This window comes from Hemitrygon akajei, chromosome 8 (genome assembly GCF_048418815.1).
Source record: "Hemitrygon akajei chromosome 8, sHemAka1.3, whole genome shotgun sequence".
Classification (NCBI taxonomy): domain Eukaryota; kingdom Metazoa; phylum Chordata; class Chondrichthyes; order Myliobatiformes; family Dasyatidae; genus Hemitrygon; species Hemitrygon akajei.
In genome coordinates, this window is record NC_133131.1 from 97,910,919 (window position 1) to 97,931,208 (window position 20,290).

General features: G+C 38.2%; 1 protein-coding gene across 1 annotated transcript in view; it reads right to left on the reverse strand.

The window, feature by feature from the left end:
• gabbr2 (gamma-aminobutyric acid (GABA) B receptor, 2) overlaps nt 1–20,290 on the reverse strand; it is a 977,227-nt gene that overhangs the window by 377,319 nt on the left and 579,618 nt on the right. Inside the window, exon 3 of the mRNA XM_073054235.1 lies at nt 11,237–11,407. Within this exon, the coding sequence (XP_072910336.1) occupies nt 11,237–11,407 (171 nt within the window). The remainder of the gene's footprint in view (nt 1–11,236; nt 11,408–20,290) is intronic.

A 20,290-nucleotide genomic window follows, 5' to 3' on the forward strand; every position in this document is an offset into this window, starting at 1 on the left:
GATGAATGAGGTTTTTTTTTGCACTGTGATATAGTGTGTCACTAGTGCATGTTGGAACAGTGTCTGCTATCAAACCCTCCTAAAACTAGGCTTTAAAATTGTTTTGTTCTGATTCTCTGTATTAGTTCTGCTGTTGTCTCACTCCCATAACTGGTGCAAGCCTGATGAAAATTCTTGACCAGAAATGTTGACAATTCCTTCCTCCCACCCACAGATACTGCTTGAACCATTAAGGTCCTCCAGCAGATTGTTTGTTGCTTCAACCTATTACGTGTTCAAGTATAGGCAGAAATAGCCAATATGACCCTGACTACAGTGTAACTTTCATCCTGTCTTGATGTTGAAGATAGAGGCTGCAGCAGGCATAAGATTTCAATTAAGGCATTCATACTAAGCAAATATTAAGAAAATCTCTTAAAAGGGGTTTGCTGGAAATTATGGTACTCTCAGCTCTGTAAGTTTGTACTACCATTTAAGTACTCCCCAAATAAACCAGAACTTTTTAATTAATGGTAGCTACAGTGTACAGATTCTTTGAGACGTGTCATGTACAGCATAGGAACAGCTCTGTCTGAGCTCACCATCCTGGCAATCTAACAAATCGCATGTGGTGTCCATCCCTTATTTGGGTGAGCTGAACGGCTTAACTATAATCTTTGATGGACTGATAAAATCCCTCTTGTTTTCCTATTACTCAGTATCCTGAAAACCAGGATAGCAGGTTTTCAGTCCAATGGTATGTTGTAGGAAAAGTCCTGAAGTTACATAGCCCAGCAATAAAGTGACTTTGGTGTAATTTCCCATTTAGATCTTTGGAAGTAGAGTATATCTTTCAGCTTTATGCCCTGTCTATTGTACAATTGCTTTTTTCCCGAAAGAATTAAAATAGCAGCAAAAAATATCCACAAATTTTGTGAACTCCTCTCCTCTCTTACTCTCTATACCCCCACCTGACTTCTCCTGTAACATAAAATAATTATCTTAGCATTACAGCTTTTCAGTAATGTGAGTGTATCTTGTAAAGAAGGCCAAGTTAAACGCTATGCACACACAAATTACTGTAATGCAAATTGTGAAACATAAAGCAGTCTTTCCTTCCTTATTTATGAGCAATTTAAAATAAGGATTTCTCAACATTCAGATTTCTACACGGTAATTTTTTCCTCCTAACTGCCTGTCTGTAGGAAAAACTATTTGTAAACTTGCTGGTTTGCTTGATGAAGATGTAGACATTTGCCTGCATAGACTAGTTAGCTGTTGACAAGGTCATTAATTTTTACAGAGATATGATGCATTTTCTCTGTGGTAGGTTCTCTTTTAAAACTGTCCTGTAACTCAATTAGGAATGATTGAAAACACATTCAAATAGCTGACTATTAAATAATTAGCAAATCTCCCAATTAAGTAAAAGCATTATAACATCATATTGATTGTAATATCAGTAAACCACTTGCAGACTTGCTCAACATAAACCAAAAGATACTCATTGAATAACATAACATAATATTGTATTCTACAATATATATGGAACACATTATTTTCTAACTGAATTACTGAAACTCAATAGATTTTTATTTGTCCCTGTTATGGGGTTTATATTATTGATTGGGAAATTAAATTTACAAACTTAATTTGCAAATGTAAAAATTACAGATGTTGTTTCCTGTTCTGTAAGAATTATAAATTAATTCCCTTTCAGTCATAAGCATTGATAATGGACAAGTGCCCTAAGTATGGGCAAGTGTACTGAAGTGCAACTTTGCCTGGGAATTGGTTGTAATTAAGTGATAGAGAACTTGGTAATTGTAGTATTAGTGAAGTTTGGAATGAAAAGCTGAGTTACAAACAATGGCCTCTACTCATTGGAATTTCAAAGAATGTGAGGGATCTCATCAAAACCTACCGAATGTTGAAAGGACAAGATAAGGTGGATGTGGAGAGGATGTTTCTATGGTGGGGGTAACCGGAACTAGAGGACACAGCCTCAAAACTGAGGGGCGACCTTTTAGTAAAATATAAAGCACTTTCCTTCCTTTTGTACGAGCAATTTAATATTAGAGGTAAGGAGGAATTCTTTTTAGCCAGAGAGTAGTGAATCTGTGGAATGCTCTGCCAAAGACTTTAGTGGAGGCCAAGTTCATGTGTATACTTAAGGTGGAAATCGATAGCTTCCTGATTAGTCAGGGCATTAAAGGATATGGTCAGAAGGCAGGCGTATTGAGTGGGATCCGGGATCAGCCATAATGGAACGGCAGAGCAGACTTGATGGGCTGAATGGCCTAATTCTGCTCCTATGTCTTATGGTCTACTGGAGGTAATGCTAATAAAGAGCAATGGAATACGACCAGGAAGGTAGCCTGTCACATAATAAGATCAGGACAAATTAAAATCCAAAAAACAACACAGAATTAGAAAACAAAAATATGAAATAGTTATTGAACTCAGCATATTGATTTACGATATTCTTGAACATTAAGTGACTTGGTGTGGAGCACTGTATTAGGGAGGCAGAGGAGAAGGCTACATGGAGCTGGCTGCAATCAGTTCAGACTGCCCTCAACCACAAGTGTGGGGTCCAGTACCCAATGCTTGGTACTACATCATACAATGCTGAGGAGATTGACCAGAATGCAGCCTGGACTAGAGAGTGTATCTAATGAGCATAGGCTGAACGAGCTGGGCTTTTCTCTCTGTAGCAAAGGAGGATAAGAGGTGACTTGAAAACAGATGATAAAAGACATAGATAGAGTAGACAGCTAGATCCTCTTTCCCCAGGTAGAAATTGCTAATACAAAGGGTGTAATTTTAAGGTGATTGGATGATAGTGGGGTGATAGTGGGGGGGATGTCAGAGGTAAGGTTTTTTTTTATACAGATACTGGTAGGTGTTTGGAATGCCCTGCCAGGGGCGGTGATGGAGGCAGATACATTAGGAGCAATTAAGAAACATGGATGATAGATAAACGGAGGGCTATGTAGGTGGGAAGGGTTAAATTAATCTTAGAGTAGGTCAGAAGTTCAGCACAACATCCTGAGCATGTGGGTATCGAACTAAACTACCTGTACTATGCTGTATTGTTCTATGTTTATGTACATAACAACCATGCCATAACCACCAGGGAGAATACTGATCAAAGCAGAAATACATCGGGCTCCCAAAACAAGCTGACCATTCAGGCTTGCTGTAAATCAAGGCCTTCTCCTTTATATTCACTCAATACGTATGATAGAGATAGGGTGGGGATTGCAGAGTGGTTGAGGGCAAAGCATCAAATAGGGTGCCACCAGAAACTTCCAGTCAGCGAGAATTCATTCAAGGGTAGGTGACTCCCCTGTTGACAGCTCTTGTAATAAATGAAGTTTATTCTGAAGATAAATCAGAATCAAGTTTATTATCACTGGCATGTGTCGTGAAATTTGTTAACTTAGCAGCAGCAGTTCAATGCAATATATAATATAGAAGAAGAAAAAATAATAATAAATAAGTATCAGTATACGTATATTGAATAGATTAAAATCGTGTAAAAAAACAGAAATAATTGTATATTAAAAAAGTGAGGTCGTGTTCACAGGTTCAATGTCCATTTAGGAATTGGATGGCAGAGGGGAAGAAGCTGTTCCTGAATCACTGAGTGTGTGCCTTCAGGCTTCCGTACCTCCTACCTGATGGTAAAAATGAGAAAAGGACATGCCCTGGGTGCTGGAGGTCCTTAACAATGGATGCTGCCTTTCTGAGACACTGCTTCTTGAAAATGCCCTAGGTACTTTGTGGGCTAGTACCTAAGATGGAGCCGACTAAACTTACAACCCTCAGCAGCTTCTTTCAGTCTTGTGCAGTAGCCTCCTCCCCTCTCCCCATACCAGACAGTGATGCAGCCTGTCAGAATGCTCTCCATGATACATCTATAGAAGTTTTTGAGTGTATTTGTTGAAATACCAAATCTCTTCAAACTCCTAATTAAGTACAGTCACTGTCTTGCCTTCTTTATAAGTATATCGATTTGTTGGGACTAGGCTAGATCCTCAGAGATCCTGACACCCAGGAACCTGAAACTGCTCACTCTCTCAACTTGTGATCCCTCTATGAGGACCGGTATGTGTTCCTTCATCTTAACCTTCCTGAAGTCCACAATCAGCTCTTTCATCTTACTGATGTTGAGTACCAGGTTGTTGCTGTGGCACCACTCCACTAGTTGGCATATCTCACTCCTATACGTCCTGTCATCACCACCTGAGATTCTACCAACAATGGTTGTATCTTCAGCAAATTTATAGCTATGCCTAGCCTCACAGCTGGACTTTGTGTGAAATATTTTAATCTACATTAGCCATCAAATAAATTAAATTCACAATGGCAAAGAGAAATGAAGACGAAACATAAAAATAATTAACAAGATTTTGGGTCACCTAATTGCAAAGTATCAAAGTGAAGTAAAGATTTTATGTTTCAAATTATGAAACTAATTTAATAAAGATATAATAACAGTTGTAGGATTAATTAAATAAAGTATTGGTTTACAATAATTGAAAGCAGCCTGACATTGGCAGAATAAGATGATTGGAAATGGACTTCAAGCATGAAGGTGAAAAAAAAACTATTTCTTCTATGTACATTGTGTTGTCACAAGTTTAGTGATAGTATTTTGTTTATATTGAGATAAAATCATCATTAGAATGTAGACAAAGATGACAGTTAATCTGTACAACAAGTGGTCCCATAAACAGATATAACAGTCCAGTTAATTTGATATGATGCAATTAATTTAGAAGAAAATATAGGTCTGAACATTAGAAGTAATAAATAAATGTTGGACTGGATCATAGAATTATACAATACAAAATTAGACCCTTACAGTCCACATCATCTTTAGTGACTGATACCTATCTGCACTAATCACATTTGCCTTCATTAGACCAGTACAGTTCCACAAATTTCCTATCAAAATATCTGTACAAATACTTTTTTAAACATGATAATTGTATCTGCCTCTATACCTCCTCTGATAAGTACTAGGCTGGGTGAAACGCATATCCCTCAGACCTCCTTAAAATTATTTCCCTCTCACTTTAAGCCTGTACCCTTTAGCTTGATCCTCACATGCCCAGGGAAAATTATTGACTATCATATTTATGACCCTCATGATTTTATAAAACTGAAAAGGTGAACCCTCAGTCTTCTAATCTCCAGTGGGTACAAACACAGCCTATTCAACCTCTCTTCATAACTATAGCCTTCCATTTCAGACAATATCCTAGTAAATCGTATTGCTACCACATTCTTCCTTTAGCATGGCGATCCGAAATGTATACAATACTCCATGGACCCTAACTACCTTTTGCACCATTACAATGTGACCTCTCAAATCTTATACTCAAGGCCTTGGCCTTTGAGACCAAGCATATCAAATGCCTTCTTCACTGCTCTATCCACCTGTGCTATCATTTTCAAGGTGCTATGTCTTGTACCCAAAGTTCCCACTGTCTATCAGTGTAGCTAAGGTCTTTACCATTCACTTGATATGCCCTACGAGAATTTCAATTCCAATGTGCACTCTCTCACATTTCTCTGAATTACATTTCATCTGCCACTGCTCTATGCAAACCTCCAGCAGATGTATGTCCCACTGTATCCTGAGATGAACTTCTTCAGCATCTACAACTTTCAGATCATCAACAAACTTACCAATCAGATCACCTACATTCTCTTCCAGGTTATTTATGTATATTATAAACAGCAAATGTTCTAGACCCAATCCCTGCAATATACCCTTGTTACAGATTTCTGGTCAATAAAGCACTCATCCACCATTACCATCCTCTGCCTTTCGTTACCAAGCCAATTTCAGACTCAATCTTCCAATATGCCTTATATCCTTTGTGCCTTAACATTCCAGACCACCTTACCTTCCAGGAATTTGTCAAAAGCCTTCTCAAAGTCCAGTAGAACAACATTATCTGCCTTGCTCTTATTATTTTTCATTACCACCTCAACGAAACTCAATCAGATTTGAGACATGATCTCCCTGCACAAAACCATGCAGACTCCTCCTAATCAGTGCCTATCTTTCCAAGTAAACATAGATCCTCTTCCACAAAATCTTCTCCAACAATTTCCCTACCACTGACAAAAGGTTCACCAGCCTACACTTTCCAATCTTACTTCTACTGCTCCTTTTGAACAGGGGACAACATTAGTTAACCTCCTGTATTCCAGTATCTCATGATCGATTAATGAAAGTGCTAAAGTTTCCATCAGAGCTCCAGTAATTTTCTCCTTTGCTTCCCTTAACATCATTGAATAGATCCCATCAGGTCCTGGGGATTTATCCACCCAAATCTACAACACTATTTCTTGCACTCCCTATGCTGGAAGAGGGTGTACATTTGTTGTTTTTCTAGTATTTTTCCTTGTAGTCTAACTTGCCTTTGCTTAGTTGTAATTTTATACAACAATAATTGTTAATTGTAATTGTTCACTGACTTTTCCTAGTCATTGTAGTGCAGCTGGTTTTGTATTTTCTCAAAGCTAAATTTTATGCCTCTTTCTTGAATTTCAGAAAACCTCTGAATCAATATAACCAGATCCAACACCTTCTTCCTAACACCGAAATGTTGGAGAATGTTAGCATTCCCCTCTCCATCCTCCACATCCTCCTCTCTAGTGAGTACTGATAATAAATATTCATTGAAGATCTTGCTCATGCCCTTTGATTCCAGTCAGTATCTAGACAGTTGCCCATTTTACGTGTCCGGTTGTTCAACGCAAACATAGCTGAGCTTTTACCACACCATAATATTCCACTAACCTAACACCCCTTTATCATTCTAACATCCTTGAATGTGCAATTGAATTTAGTTGTAGCTCGGTCCAAGTATGTAATATATGTTGTTAGATGCTAATGTTTATATCTGGATACTTCCATGAATAATCAGACTTGTCCTCTCCTCTCCTCTCCTCCTCTCCTTACCTCCAACCCCTCTGCTGCCACCTCTACAATCTCCTTCCTCTTTCTTGCTCCATCCACCCAATTCAGAATCAGATTCGGGTTTATTATCACCGGCATGTGACGTTAAATTTGTTAACTTAGCAGCAGCAGTTCAATGCATTACATAATAAAGAAGATAAAAAATAAAATTAAATAATAATAAATAAGTAAATCTTTTACAGTATATATATATTGAATAGATTAAAATTGTGCATAAAAAACAGAAATAATATATATTAAAAAGTGAGGTAGTGTGCAAGAGTTCAATGTCCATTTAGGAATCGGATGGCAGAGGGGAAGAAGAGGTTTCTGAATCACTGAGTGTGTGCCTTCAGGCTTCTGTACCTCCTACCTGATGGTAACAGTGAGAAAAGGGCATGTCCTGGGTACTGGACATCCTTAATAATGGACACTGCCTTTCTGAGACACTGTTCCTTGAAGATGTCCTGGGTACTTTGTAGGCTAGTATCCAAGATGGAGCCAACTAAATTTACAACCCTCTGCAGCTTCTTTCAGTCCTGTGCAGTACCCTCCCCCCCATATCGGACAGTGATGCAGCCTGTCAGAATGCTCTCCACGGTACATCTATAGAAGTTTTTGAGTGTATTTGTTGACATGCCAAATCTCTTCAAACTTCTAATGAAGTACAGTCGCTGTTCCTTTGTCTTACCCTTCCAGAAGTCCACAATCAGCTCTTTTGTCTTACTAATGTTGAGTGCCAGGTTGTTGCTGTGACACCATTCACTAGTTGGCATATCTCACTCCTGTATGCCCTCTCGGCACCATCTGAGATTCTACCAACAATGGTTCTATCATCAGCAAGTTTGTAGATGGTATGCCTAGCCACACATTCATGAGTACAGAGAGAGTAAAGCTGTGGGTTAAGCACACAGCCCTGCCTGAGATGCACTAGTGTTGATCGTGAGCGAAGAGGATATGTTATCACCAATCCACACAGATTGTGGTCTTCCAGTTAGGAAGTGGAGGATCCAATTGCACAGGGAGGTACAGAGGCCCAGGTTTTGTAACTTCTCAATCAGGATTGTGGGAATGGTGGTATTAAATGCTGAGCTATAGTCGATGAACAGCATCCTGACATGGATGTTTGAGTTGTCCAGGTGGTCTAAAGCTGTGTGAAGAGCCATTGAGATTGCATCTGCCGTTGTCCTATTATTTAACCAATTTACCCCCATTTGGTTCCAAGTTATTTACCTCTTCCCTAATAGTTCCTAATCTGTTTCCTTTTACTTATCTGAATCCAGAACTGGAGGAGCCTTATGTTCCTGCTTAGCACTTCCCACTCCACTTGCTTCAGCCATTGTGTTTTTCTCTCTTTTTCTTCTCTCTATCTACCTCCAACTATCATTCACCTGTCATTGTCTTCTAACTCCACGTCCACCCTCCTCCCAACTTGGCATTACTTTACACCCCTCCTCAGCCCACCAATTCCCTCAGAACCCTTTCTTGCCACTCCCCTTCTCTCCGTATTGACCATCTCACCTCTCCGCTCTCAGTCCTAATGTAGGGTGTTGACCCAAAATATTGACAATTTCTTTCCTTCTGCACATGCTGTATGTCCTGCAGAATTCCTCTAGCTGATTGTTTGTTCCTTCACTTCCTCTGGAAGCTCATTCTAAACATTCACCTTTAAAATCTTCCCCTTCTCATCAAAACCCTATGTTCCTTAGTTTGGAGGCCCTACCCTGGGGCAAAGATTATTACCATCTTCTTTATCTATGATTCTCATAATCTTAAACACTTGTATATGGATGCCCTTTATTCTCCTGCATTCCAAGGAATAAGGACCTAGCCTTTCCAAACCATCACCATGACAACATCCTTGTAAATCTTTAACTCACTCTTTCCAGTTTAACCGTGTCTTTTATAACAGGGTGACCAAAATGGATACAACATTTGAAACCCATCATGCCATCAGGTGAGTTCAGAATTAAGTAATTCTAGTGTGTAAATCAATTCAGCACCTGAGGACAAGTAACCACTCTCAATAATAATAATTATGAAACTACTGCATTATCATAGAATCTCAGATAGTTCACTTATGCCCTTGAGGGAAGGTAGTCTGATTCCTTGTTCGATCTCACCAACATAAGACTGCAGACAATAATGTAATTGACTAAATGTGAATTGTTGAAATGACCCAGTGAGCCACTTAAATCAGAGTGATTGGGGTTGGCAATGAAATTGAACTTTGCCAATGATGCCTGTATCCTGTGAATGACTAAAAAAGATCCATTTTACAACCTACAGAAACATAATTGAATATGCAGGCCAACAACAATTCAAATGAGGATAAACAGGTTTATATAGTGGGAGGTTTACAGCAGACAGGTTTTTCAATTCTGTTTTAGTTTAATATTTTAACCTCTGATGTAATTCTGGCATTTTATCTTCAGAAAATTAGGCTGTAGCACAAAGTACTAGATAATCCAATGACAGCTCAAATAATGGGAATTGTATAGGTTCTTGTAATATCCTGGATAGCAATGAATATGATGATAATACCTTTGGGCTTTGGTCATAACATATAGCTAGTTTGATCTATTTGGCCATTTTTGCAACTTTGATTTTTGCATTCATATCTTAATACAATCAAAAAACTATGATTGTGCTAGCAGAAATAGTGAGCCTTATCATATGCTGCTTGGATAACTGGTCTTTGCTGATCTGTGCACTTGAATCAGGATCTTCAAAGGAAATAAATTATACACCACATCATCAGGGCCAAAACTTGAGCCCGGGTGATCATTGTCCGGGAAATTTGAAGGCTTTGAAAATGAGTCTGAAAATTGTGGTTGATTTTTTAGGAATTTGATGCTAATCAGCTTTTTTATAGTCCAATATTTACCTGTCTTAATGAATTTTAGATAAACCTTTGTTTTAGTTTTGCTATGCTTACTAACATTTTAATTTCTAAAATGTATTTACATCAATTTCTGTCAATTCTAAACATCTGTTTATCAGCTCTTTCTGCCGGTCAATGTCAGGATAATGCTAGATAAATAGCTTCAGGAGGTGACAAGTGGCCTCTGCTTACAGGATAACTATGGAACAAAGCCCATAGTGTATGGGAAGCTCATAGCTGTAAGAGGAAGTGTGACTGCAAGCTGGTTCAATGGGCAAGTGCAGGTTGTGCTTCAAACACCAGCTATCTATACCACACACTTTCACAATACCAGCATTTTCTAACTCATGAGTTGATTTAATTTACACTTATTGAATTATTATGTTTCTTTCTGCTCAAGTTCTTTTTACTCTTTCAAAAATGGTTTATAATTTTAATTCATATCAATGCATCTCAATATCAAACATAGGCACTTGCCAGAAGCATACATCATAATTATTTTACTGATTTATTCAAGATTTATTCAGCTAAAATTCAGCTAATTCACAGACCAAGAAATAACGCATCTTCTGAGTTCCTCTGCCAGTGCTAAGCTGTTGTAATCAAAGCACAGGTATCCTGTGGTGTGCCCTGTGTGTATCCTTCTGCTATCTCAATGTGATCTTTTCATGATCATTAAAAGTAAATTGAATCGAAATAGCTGTTAGAAATTTGGAGCAGAGATTTGTTGTGCTACAGCTGTGTACAAACATTACAGGGAAAATAAGCTCAGCAGACTAAAATTCATGTGTCTGTGTGGTTCATTAATACAATTAGAGCTGGATATTAGTAAATTCTTATTGTATATCTTCAAACTGTTTGCTTTCTCAATCTAACAGAGCCACCAGAAATGGACTGCACCTTGAGTTGCGAGTGTTCTTGAACAAAAGTCTCCAAGTATTAAATGTGCAATGTCCTTCACGCTCAGGTAGTTTGTTGGCACACACTGTCAGTGTCACAATGAAAAAATGCCATGCAGATGATTATTGCTCATTTGCATGTACTCCTTTGAGAGGATTAACATCTGTTGAAGAATCTGTGGTTCATCTTCATTTGCTAGTGGTTTACAGTAGCTATTAATTTCAGTGATTTCTATGCATGTATCTCCTCAGAAATCAAGTTACAATATAACATCAGAATGGCAAACAACTAATACATAGACAACTGCAGTATATAAAGGGGCACGTGTTCTTCTTGCAAAACTTTGAGATTGCTCTGAATACTGGGAACAAAGGTGGGGCAAAGAATCTTCCACTGGCAATAATAAATCTATCAGCACTATTGACACTGATGGTGAGTTGTCCAACATATACTTATCTTTCTGTATTAAAAAATGCAAGAAGTCATACCTCAGAAAAACGTTGTACATCCTGGGTCAAGGTTCCTACCCTACGCCAATGAAAATATTTGAGGAACTTGACGACCGCAGGATTGACTGCATTATCTGACGGAACTGTTCGGAAGAAATAGGGGTACTTCTTTTTATCAGCTAGGACTGGTGTAGTTGCAGCAAAGGAAAGCTGAAAGAAATTTGAAGATATTGTCAATATTTCAAAAGGAGACATCTTCCCATTGTACAGATATTACTACTAGAAGCCATAGTCTTAGAAACTTAGATTCCATAAATGGCTAACATCAGTATATGGTACTGACCAACAAAAGAGAAAATTCAATTCACTGAAATTATCAAACTATACCGATGCATTTTGATTTTCGAAATGTGTACTTAAAACAATTACTTTTGAGTTCTTTGATTTTTAGAAAAATCTGTTTGAATACCTTTGTGTTTTCTTCATAAAAAAGAAGAAAGAAAGCTCAAAAAGAAACAAGACTACTCAGGCCATCAAGTCAATTTACTGAAGCATGACATGAATTCTGTACCCTACCACTCCATTGGGGAGGTGCTTCAATATGCCACAGCTCTGCACGATGAGATTTCATTTGTAATTCCTTCCTTTTTCCATTCATTTTCTCCCTTCATGTCTCTATAAAATACTTTGGGGGGAAGGTTTCCTCTTGAGGTCACCAAGTCGCCTAACTTTTTGCTGGAGAAACAGCAGCAAATTGTTTTTTTTATTGAATTGCTGTCTCTTACAAAGTTCTGATGGGGCATCAGAAGAAACCTTAATATTTTGATGTGACTATTCTTCACAAGTCGTATTTGATACTGAATGTTAAAAAAGAACCAATTATGAAGTGCACTACAGACTAGCTCATTTTTGTTCTGAAATCCTATCGATTAATTCAAGAGATGTGGGCTTCACTGGCAAGAAGAACATACATTGCTATTCCTATTTGTCCCCAAACTGAGCGGCTTTCCATAAATTAAGGGGCAACTAATCTGTCGTGGGAATGCAGTCACATAAAGCTTAGACCTGCTGAGAATAGGCAATATCCATTCCTGAAGGAATTCAGTGAACTCTATTAGTGGGCTACACACCTATTAGTCAAAATATAATGAAGAGCTGATGCAAATATAAAATTAAGAAAATGTATGCATCAATTTAATAGTGCCAATTACCTAACTGTGCTATATTGGCTTAGTCATGCATGTCTGAAATTTGGACAGTTACTTCAAATTTATGAACTAAAGAATTAACAGTGAATGAACATACATCTGCATTCTGATAAGAGCTCTCAGAAGGGACTGATGGCTAATTGTTGAAAAATTAAAGTGCTTTCTAAAAGCCCTAGCGTTACAGAGACAGTAGGATTGGACAGGTTAGTTATTCAACTTACTGATCAAATATTTGTGAATCAGAGCCAATAATGTGAAAAGTGCTTCAAGTCGGGGGGGGCTTTTTCTTCTTATGAGAACTTGAACTTGCTCCTTTCCTCTGTTTTTGTTGTGTTCATAATGCCCTTGGGATAAAAATGAATTCCCTGAAACATCCAAATGTTCCCTGGAAGAAGCACTTCAAGAAATGTCTTCAGAAAAATCAATTGGATCTTTAGGAAGATGTACATTTTATCACTGGTAAGTGTCACTCAGTGTTGATAGTGATATAAATCAGGTCTGGGATCCATCTCTCATGGCTTTATTGTGCTCTTCAATCTTGACAAAGAATACTAGCTATATTGAGCAACGTCCGCCAATTGAATGGTTCCTTCCCAAACCTCAGACATTTAACGGAAACTTTTCAGGGAATAAAAATCTGTTCTGATTTTTTCATTGTCTGCAAGCTCCTTGCTTAGCTCTACTCAACAGAGTGCTGATTCACACTGCTCTCTTGGTCCTTCAATCTAAATAGTAGCAGGTGGTATTCATGTACACTTTAAAAAAAAAACAACACCCACTCAGGCCCTGTGTGCCAGAGATGTCAGGAAGCTGGCGTGAAGCCCAGCTCTCTTCATTGTGGTCCACTGCTGCATCAAGAACCTGGTATAAACTACTGACTGTGTCTGGCATTCCCACGGTAATGAATTGTTAGAGTTTGATGTGGAGAGACCACCTGTGAGGCTGGTTCTGGGATGGAGGGAAGGCGGGGAAGTTTTGCGCAGCACCGTGAGTGCACACCACTGTTAGGAACTGGTGTCACAGGGAGCGCCATTAGTAAAGTCCCTTGGGTGAGAAGAGCTATGCAGGCCAACAAAGAGGGGATGATAGCAATCACCATCGCACCCAGCATGAGCTGATGAAAGAGCCTTTAGCCCCTAGCTGTGCCCTACACTCACCTCTTCAGTCAGGGTGCACTCTGGGCCCCACATCCCACTGCTGAGGAGCTGCATCAGTTACCCAGACCGCACATCCCAATCCCACACAGGCAATCTCTCCACAGGAAACAGTGGAAGTTTGTAGCTGAGGAAGCACCATCGGCAGGCTGGGATTTTCACCTGTTCTTCACACAGCAACAAACAGCAGTGGGGAGATCGGTGGGTTGAACCAAATTCAAGTGTAATAGTGTACTTCTCAATGCATGATGCTTAATGACACTAATTCCATTCACATCAAGTGATAAAGAAAATACAAGTATATTATCATTTAAACAAAGCATTTTTCGGACATCAATGGGAAAAGAATGGTGAAAAGTCCGGAAAAATGATAGCACACTTCAATAATAAAATACGGTCACTCTGAGAACTTGAAAGAACTTAACGTGTCAATGATTTTGAGAACTGTCTCTCATAATTCTTAGTGAAAACAGTTACTTAACTCTGTATTACTGAACAATTTATTTCTGTGCCTCCCTAGGCATTCTTCAATGCAATCAGGAAGATTAATTGTTAGCTATTTGCCCATTAATGACATAGATTCTTGGAATACAATGTACTAAGTGGGATACTCTAATCAGGCACTGTAGCAACATCAAGATTTTAACATAAACCCCTGAGGCAGTTGTCCTTCAGTGCTGAAAGTTGTGTTGAATCAGGAAAAATGAGCTCATTCCACAAAGATTAAATAGCTCTGCCACAGTTCTTCAGCTAACCAATCAATTGCCAATTGGTTTATTGAAAAATTGGCCGATAGATCAATGTGCCTTTCAAGCCAAACTGAAAGCTCCTTCCTTCAGCATGAGTAGCAGTTAATATTTCAGATTCACATACAAGTTCTTGGGCACTCTGAGAAACTGCAGTTCCTCACTGCAGTCCCTTTTTAAAAAAAGCACAACGTTTGCCATGTCATGAACTCCGATATGCATTTAAATCTGTCTATTGGCCCTGATTCAATAACAAAGATTATCTCTTCCAAGGGTTGTATTATTTAAGCCTTTCTACCATGTACTATAGTAACAATGTACTGGAGCTTTGGAATTATGCCCGAGGAAGACTTTTTTTTCCTCATCTGAGAGAAAGAGAAACAGAGGCACACTAAAAGGGCTGTGATACGATGGCACCAGAGGAAATACCTTTTGTCAGTTAAGGAGACCATCGGTCTTTGTTCCTGTTGTGAGAAATGTGAAAACTTGACACAATTGACATCCGTTAGTTTTACATTTAGATATAATCTGCTTCATATCAAAATCTTGTCTTCCTTAAAACACAGAAACAAAAAAAGATATAGGTGATTTAGACCCTCAGGAAAATTTTAGCTTTTAGTTAAATTATGGGTGAACTCCTTTGACCACTGCGATCTGGAAAATCTACTGCCCCATCAAATTCATATTTGGAATTTTCAATGTCCATTCTTAAAAACATTTTTTTGAGTGAGGATTTCACTTTTGTGTGTGAGTGTTTCTAAAAGGAATAGATTGAATTTCATGTTGATGGCGAACTGTTCCTCACTCCATCACTAGAGGAAATAATATGTTTTTGACTATCCTATCAATTACTTCAGTCATCACATGCAATGGTACTTGATTACTCTTTCACGTTCTCTAATTTAATGATTAACAAGACAATACATTATCATGATTAATTTTCAAGTTAACCCTCAAGGCCATCATCTGGTATGATGCACACGAATGAAATGGGCTCCAACTGGAGCCATAAACAGCTGCAATATTACTTCCACCCCTTGTTTTCAGCTCCCCTGTGATACACGTTAATGTTCTAATGCTTCTTTATGTACTATTCACAGACATTTTCAATCAGCCTCTTAAACTATTCACTGTTCTGGCACATTTCAAGAAATATGTTACTAATCTAGTCGCCAAAAAAATAAATTAAAGAACACTGGACTCAGTGGCAACAGGCCTGTTGTACTCATGTCAGTCATAGTGAAGACTTTTGAAAGGATAGTCGTGTCATTTCTCGAATTTATAACTTAAATATTTCTAGATCCACTGCCGCTTACCTAAAGAGCCACAGACCTTGTTGATGATGCAGTTAGCATTGCTCTTGACTTAATACTATGACAAATTGACTCCATGGTACAGGTGTCAGGATTCTCTTCATTGATTTCAATGATCATCATCCCTGAGCTCTGCAAGAGACTCTATCCAAACCTGATGTTCCATGTCTGATCTACAGATGGACCACAAAGTTACTCTCTGACAAGAGGCAGTATGTGAGGCCAGGCAAAGAATCTCCATATCCTGACAATCAATCAGCACTGATGTACACAGGGATGTTCTATTTTCTCTCTACACCAATGACGGCATCTCCGTTGATCAACTAGTTAAACTGATGAAGTTTGTGGATAACACCATTGTTATAGGACTAATCACCAGAAGTGATGAAACCAAATACCACCAGGAAGCAAACAAGCTGGTTTTCTGATGAAATCACAACAACTTGGAGCTGAATGCCCTCATAACCATGGAAAAACACATTGATTTCAGGAACAATGCGTCTCCTCTCCATCCACTCATCATCAACAACTCTACAATTAGCACCGTTTCAACATTCATGTTCTTGGGCATCATTATTTGTCAGATCCTCATCTGTAGAACCACATCTACTTCATTAACAGAAAGACTTGACAGAGAAAATACTTCTTGTGCCAGTTGGCAAAATTCCATCTTCCTCAGAACATAGTGGTGCAATTTTATACTGCCATCTTAGAGAGCATGCTCGCAAGAGCAATTACTGTCTGGTTTGATGCAGTATCCTCTCACAATATATCGAAAAAACTGCAGTGAACTGTCAGGTCAGCAGAATAGGTCATTGGCTGTAGTCTACCATTAATACAGGACTTATATGTGTCCGGCAAAGAGAAGTGGTCAGGAAAAATTATTGCAGGCATCTTGCAAATTGACTTTTCCAAAAAATCATTTCTGGAAAGCACTATAGGGCTACTAAGACAAAAACTTTGTGCCAACTTAAAAATTTCTTCCCCAAAACAGTTAAACCAATCAACTATTGTAGCTATCCTACCCCAACTCATTCACTGCACTCACTACCCCATTCTCATAAAGTAAATACTTCAAACCATTTTTTATATTGCTGTTTACATTGTAAGTACATACTGGTATTTCTGCAAATCTTACTTCATATCTGTACCTCAATGTCATTTTTATTTTTTATATAATTCTTTATTCTTTATCATTGTTGAGTGTTGCTTCTTGTTGTATGTCATGCCAACACACCACAGAAAATTCTTAATACATGTAAATGTATTTACAATGTATGAGGTATGATCTTTGAATCTTGAAATGTATATGGCAAATAAGGCTGATCCTTGATCCTCATTGTCAAATAGTTTTTTCATTAAACTTCGCATTTTGATCCTAGCTTTTCATTATTTTTGGAAAATAGTCTGATCTATCTTTCTTCACTCCTAAGAGGATCAGGATATGTACAAGTCTCATATTTCAACAAATTCTACTTTGAACACTTCCCACTATTCAATGTGCAATTTGACCCATTGGTAGTTTTGCTTAGTTTACTGTAGACATTTCTTCCCTCATTCTTCCAAAGGATATCTTGCTGATGGATGGAAAATTGGTTTCAATCTTGGCCTCTTTCCCATTTTAAACATTAAAAATCATCATGTTACAATCACAGTGATCTTGGTGCTCCCCTGCTTTTGGATTCAGGCTCATTTCTTCTCACTGGATCTAAATACCATGCGCATGATCCAACTACAGACAGTTTTGGAAAAATATCTTGAATATTGTTAAGAGGGTTGTTGCCTTTGGGACTTGAGCTGTTTCACTTAATGTGAAAATTAATCTTTGTTATTGTTACAATTCTGTTTTCGCAACATGCTTTTCTAATCCTTGTGCTTATGTATTCAGATTCTTTCCCACAGCTACCAGGCCAATTATGAATGGATTTGCACAAAGGATTTGCAATTTATCTAGAGAGAGTTCTTTTAATCTGCGTACTTTAACTGATATGCCTTTTGCTAAACGTGTGATAAAGTCTTCATTAACATTGTTGCTCCTTCCTTCTCTAATTGCCCAATCTTTTTAGGCAACATAATTACTTTTCCATCCATACTCAATATACACAGTAGCTAGGTTTCAGTGATGGCCACTAAGAAAATTTCTTTGTGATTTTTTGTCTAAATTCCTTCTTGTTTGACTTCTCTGAATATTAGAATTAACATTGTCCTTCTGCCTTGATGCTGCTTTCCTCAACTGATCACATTTTAGTTCTGCAGTTTAACTGCTTTTTAAGTTTACTAAAATTGTTTTATTTTTCATTTATTTTGCTATTAATTTCTCCATTTTAATACTAATCTGTTCAGATTATTATTGCTAATTCAGATCTGTATTTCATTTTAAAAACAATTTTTAGTTTAAGCTAAAGATATTAACATTTCTGTCCTCCTTTATTTCCCTTTTTATTGGTTAAGTATCTTTTTACAATGTTGAAGTGAATGCAAAGGATATTGCTTGGAAGGAAAGGTTTGGTTATGGGAAGACATTGGATGAGTTGAACATTTTTTTTCCTGCATCAAAGGAGACTAAGACAGTGACTTGATAGAAGTATATAAAAGTTTGAGAGGCAAAGATGTGCTAGACTGTCAAAATCATTTTCTTATGGTACAGGTATCAAAAATAAGGAGGTAGAGTGCAGGCAGGGATTTCTAAAGGGGATCCAATGGGTACGAGGTTGACATCTAGAACATGGTGCAAAAGGAGATGGTGGAATCAGATACTATTACTAGGTTAAGAGTCTTTTACAGAGAGGCTTAACTAGGCAGAACGAAGAAGGAAACGGATGCAGGTGTATGGGATTTTTGTTCCTCTCCGCATCTTGTGGCACATCAGGCAGCAACTGTGCTGTTTCTTTAGCATTTGTTTCTCACAAGACTGAGTTACTAACTCAATGCTCAACCCGGCATGGATGGAAAGTGTGCAAGGAGCCAGCTGGAAGTCCAGTGCAGATGCTGGCCAGCTATGTATGGGATTAGAGTGAGGGAAAGGTAGCATGGATGTGGTAAGCCAAAAGCCATTCCTGGGCTCTCCAATTCCATGATGCATTATAGGTATAAGCACTGAGTAGATATCCAGCAGCCTTTTCACTCGCCCATGGGCATTCTGTGCTAATAAATTACTCAACCTTTTCTGTACTCGTGCAGGCCCTGTTTATACCTCTACAAATCCACATCATTGAGAACTTTTAAAATCAAACTTTGATCTTCACTGACAATAAATGAACATACTTGTACAGACTACTAGACAAAAACCACTCATTTTATGATTTTCAATTTATTCAATTTGGGCATTTCAAAGCCTCACAATAAGGGTACCAATCAAGGCAGATCTACAAAATCAACCCACTCTGGTCTTGCATTTATAGTTTTCAATCTTCTTTTACTTCACATTGGATATTTTTATGTTTGTTTTGCTTTTCATTTCTGTCATCTTTTGAAGTCTTTTCCATTTCTATTGGATTGTTTACTTCCTTCCACTGCCTCCAGAACAGGAGTTCTCAACCTTTTTCATGGACCAATACCATTAAGCAAGGGGGTCTGTTGACCTCAGGTTGGGAACCCCTCCTACAGAGTTCCAACAGATAAGAGCCCAAGCTACATGTAGGATTCAGACTTGTCTCGTAAGCTGTGATGATATTAAATTTGAAAAAAAGAACCAAAGCGTATGGGAAATTGACAGATTTGATAAATATTATTTGTAAGTGTCTTAACTATTGCAAACAGAAGCAATAACATTTTTGATAGTAAAGAGTATTTATTTAGATTTAAAGTGCAACACTAAGGAAACAACAGCATGGAAGAGTGCAAATGCTACCTCTCGAAGTTCAACCCAATGGCCCTGTCATGAGAGGGGGAAACGGGTCAGGTGGTCAACAGGGCTCTGGTGAAGCTGTAATGGCCAATCACCTGTACAGTGGATACAATGGATTGCAGAAGCGTTGATGAACTCCAACCATACCATCGACTTTGAATGATGGAGATGAGGGGTCATTGATGGCCTATGCTCCACTGGGAGCTAAGGGCCCAAGTAAAGTACTGCAAAGACTGGTAATCTAAATTAAAATAAAGTACATGCTGAAGACTACAGAGTTAAGTCTGGCAATATCTGTGACAAGAGATAACATTTCACATTCAACACCAGAAAAAGTTAAAGATAAAGCAACACAAGGACAGGGAGAAATGGGAAAAGAACTAAAAAACTCAGCCCTGAAGAAGGGTCTCAGCCCGTAACGCTGGCTATCTATTCATTTCCATAGAAGCTGCCTGACCTATTGAGTTCCTCCAGCAAGGTGGGTGCATTGCTTTGGATTTCCAGCATCTGCAAACTTTCTTGCGTTTATAAAGAACTAACTGTTTTGAAGAGACATTTAGGCAGATAGGCAAGGCATAGAAGGATATGGTCCAAATGCAGGCAGATAGGATTAGTGTAGATAAGCAAAAAGATCTGCATTGATATAACAGAGCAACGGCCCCATTTGTCAGCTTTACATCTCTATGACTATGACAGAACAAGAAAGCCAGTGACTGAATTGAATGTAAGCGACAAAATGGATGATAGCAGAAGGCAAAGAGGGAGAATTGGGCAAGGAAAGAATCAAAAAATATCTCAAGAAGAGGTATAATTGAGAGCACCAGA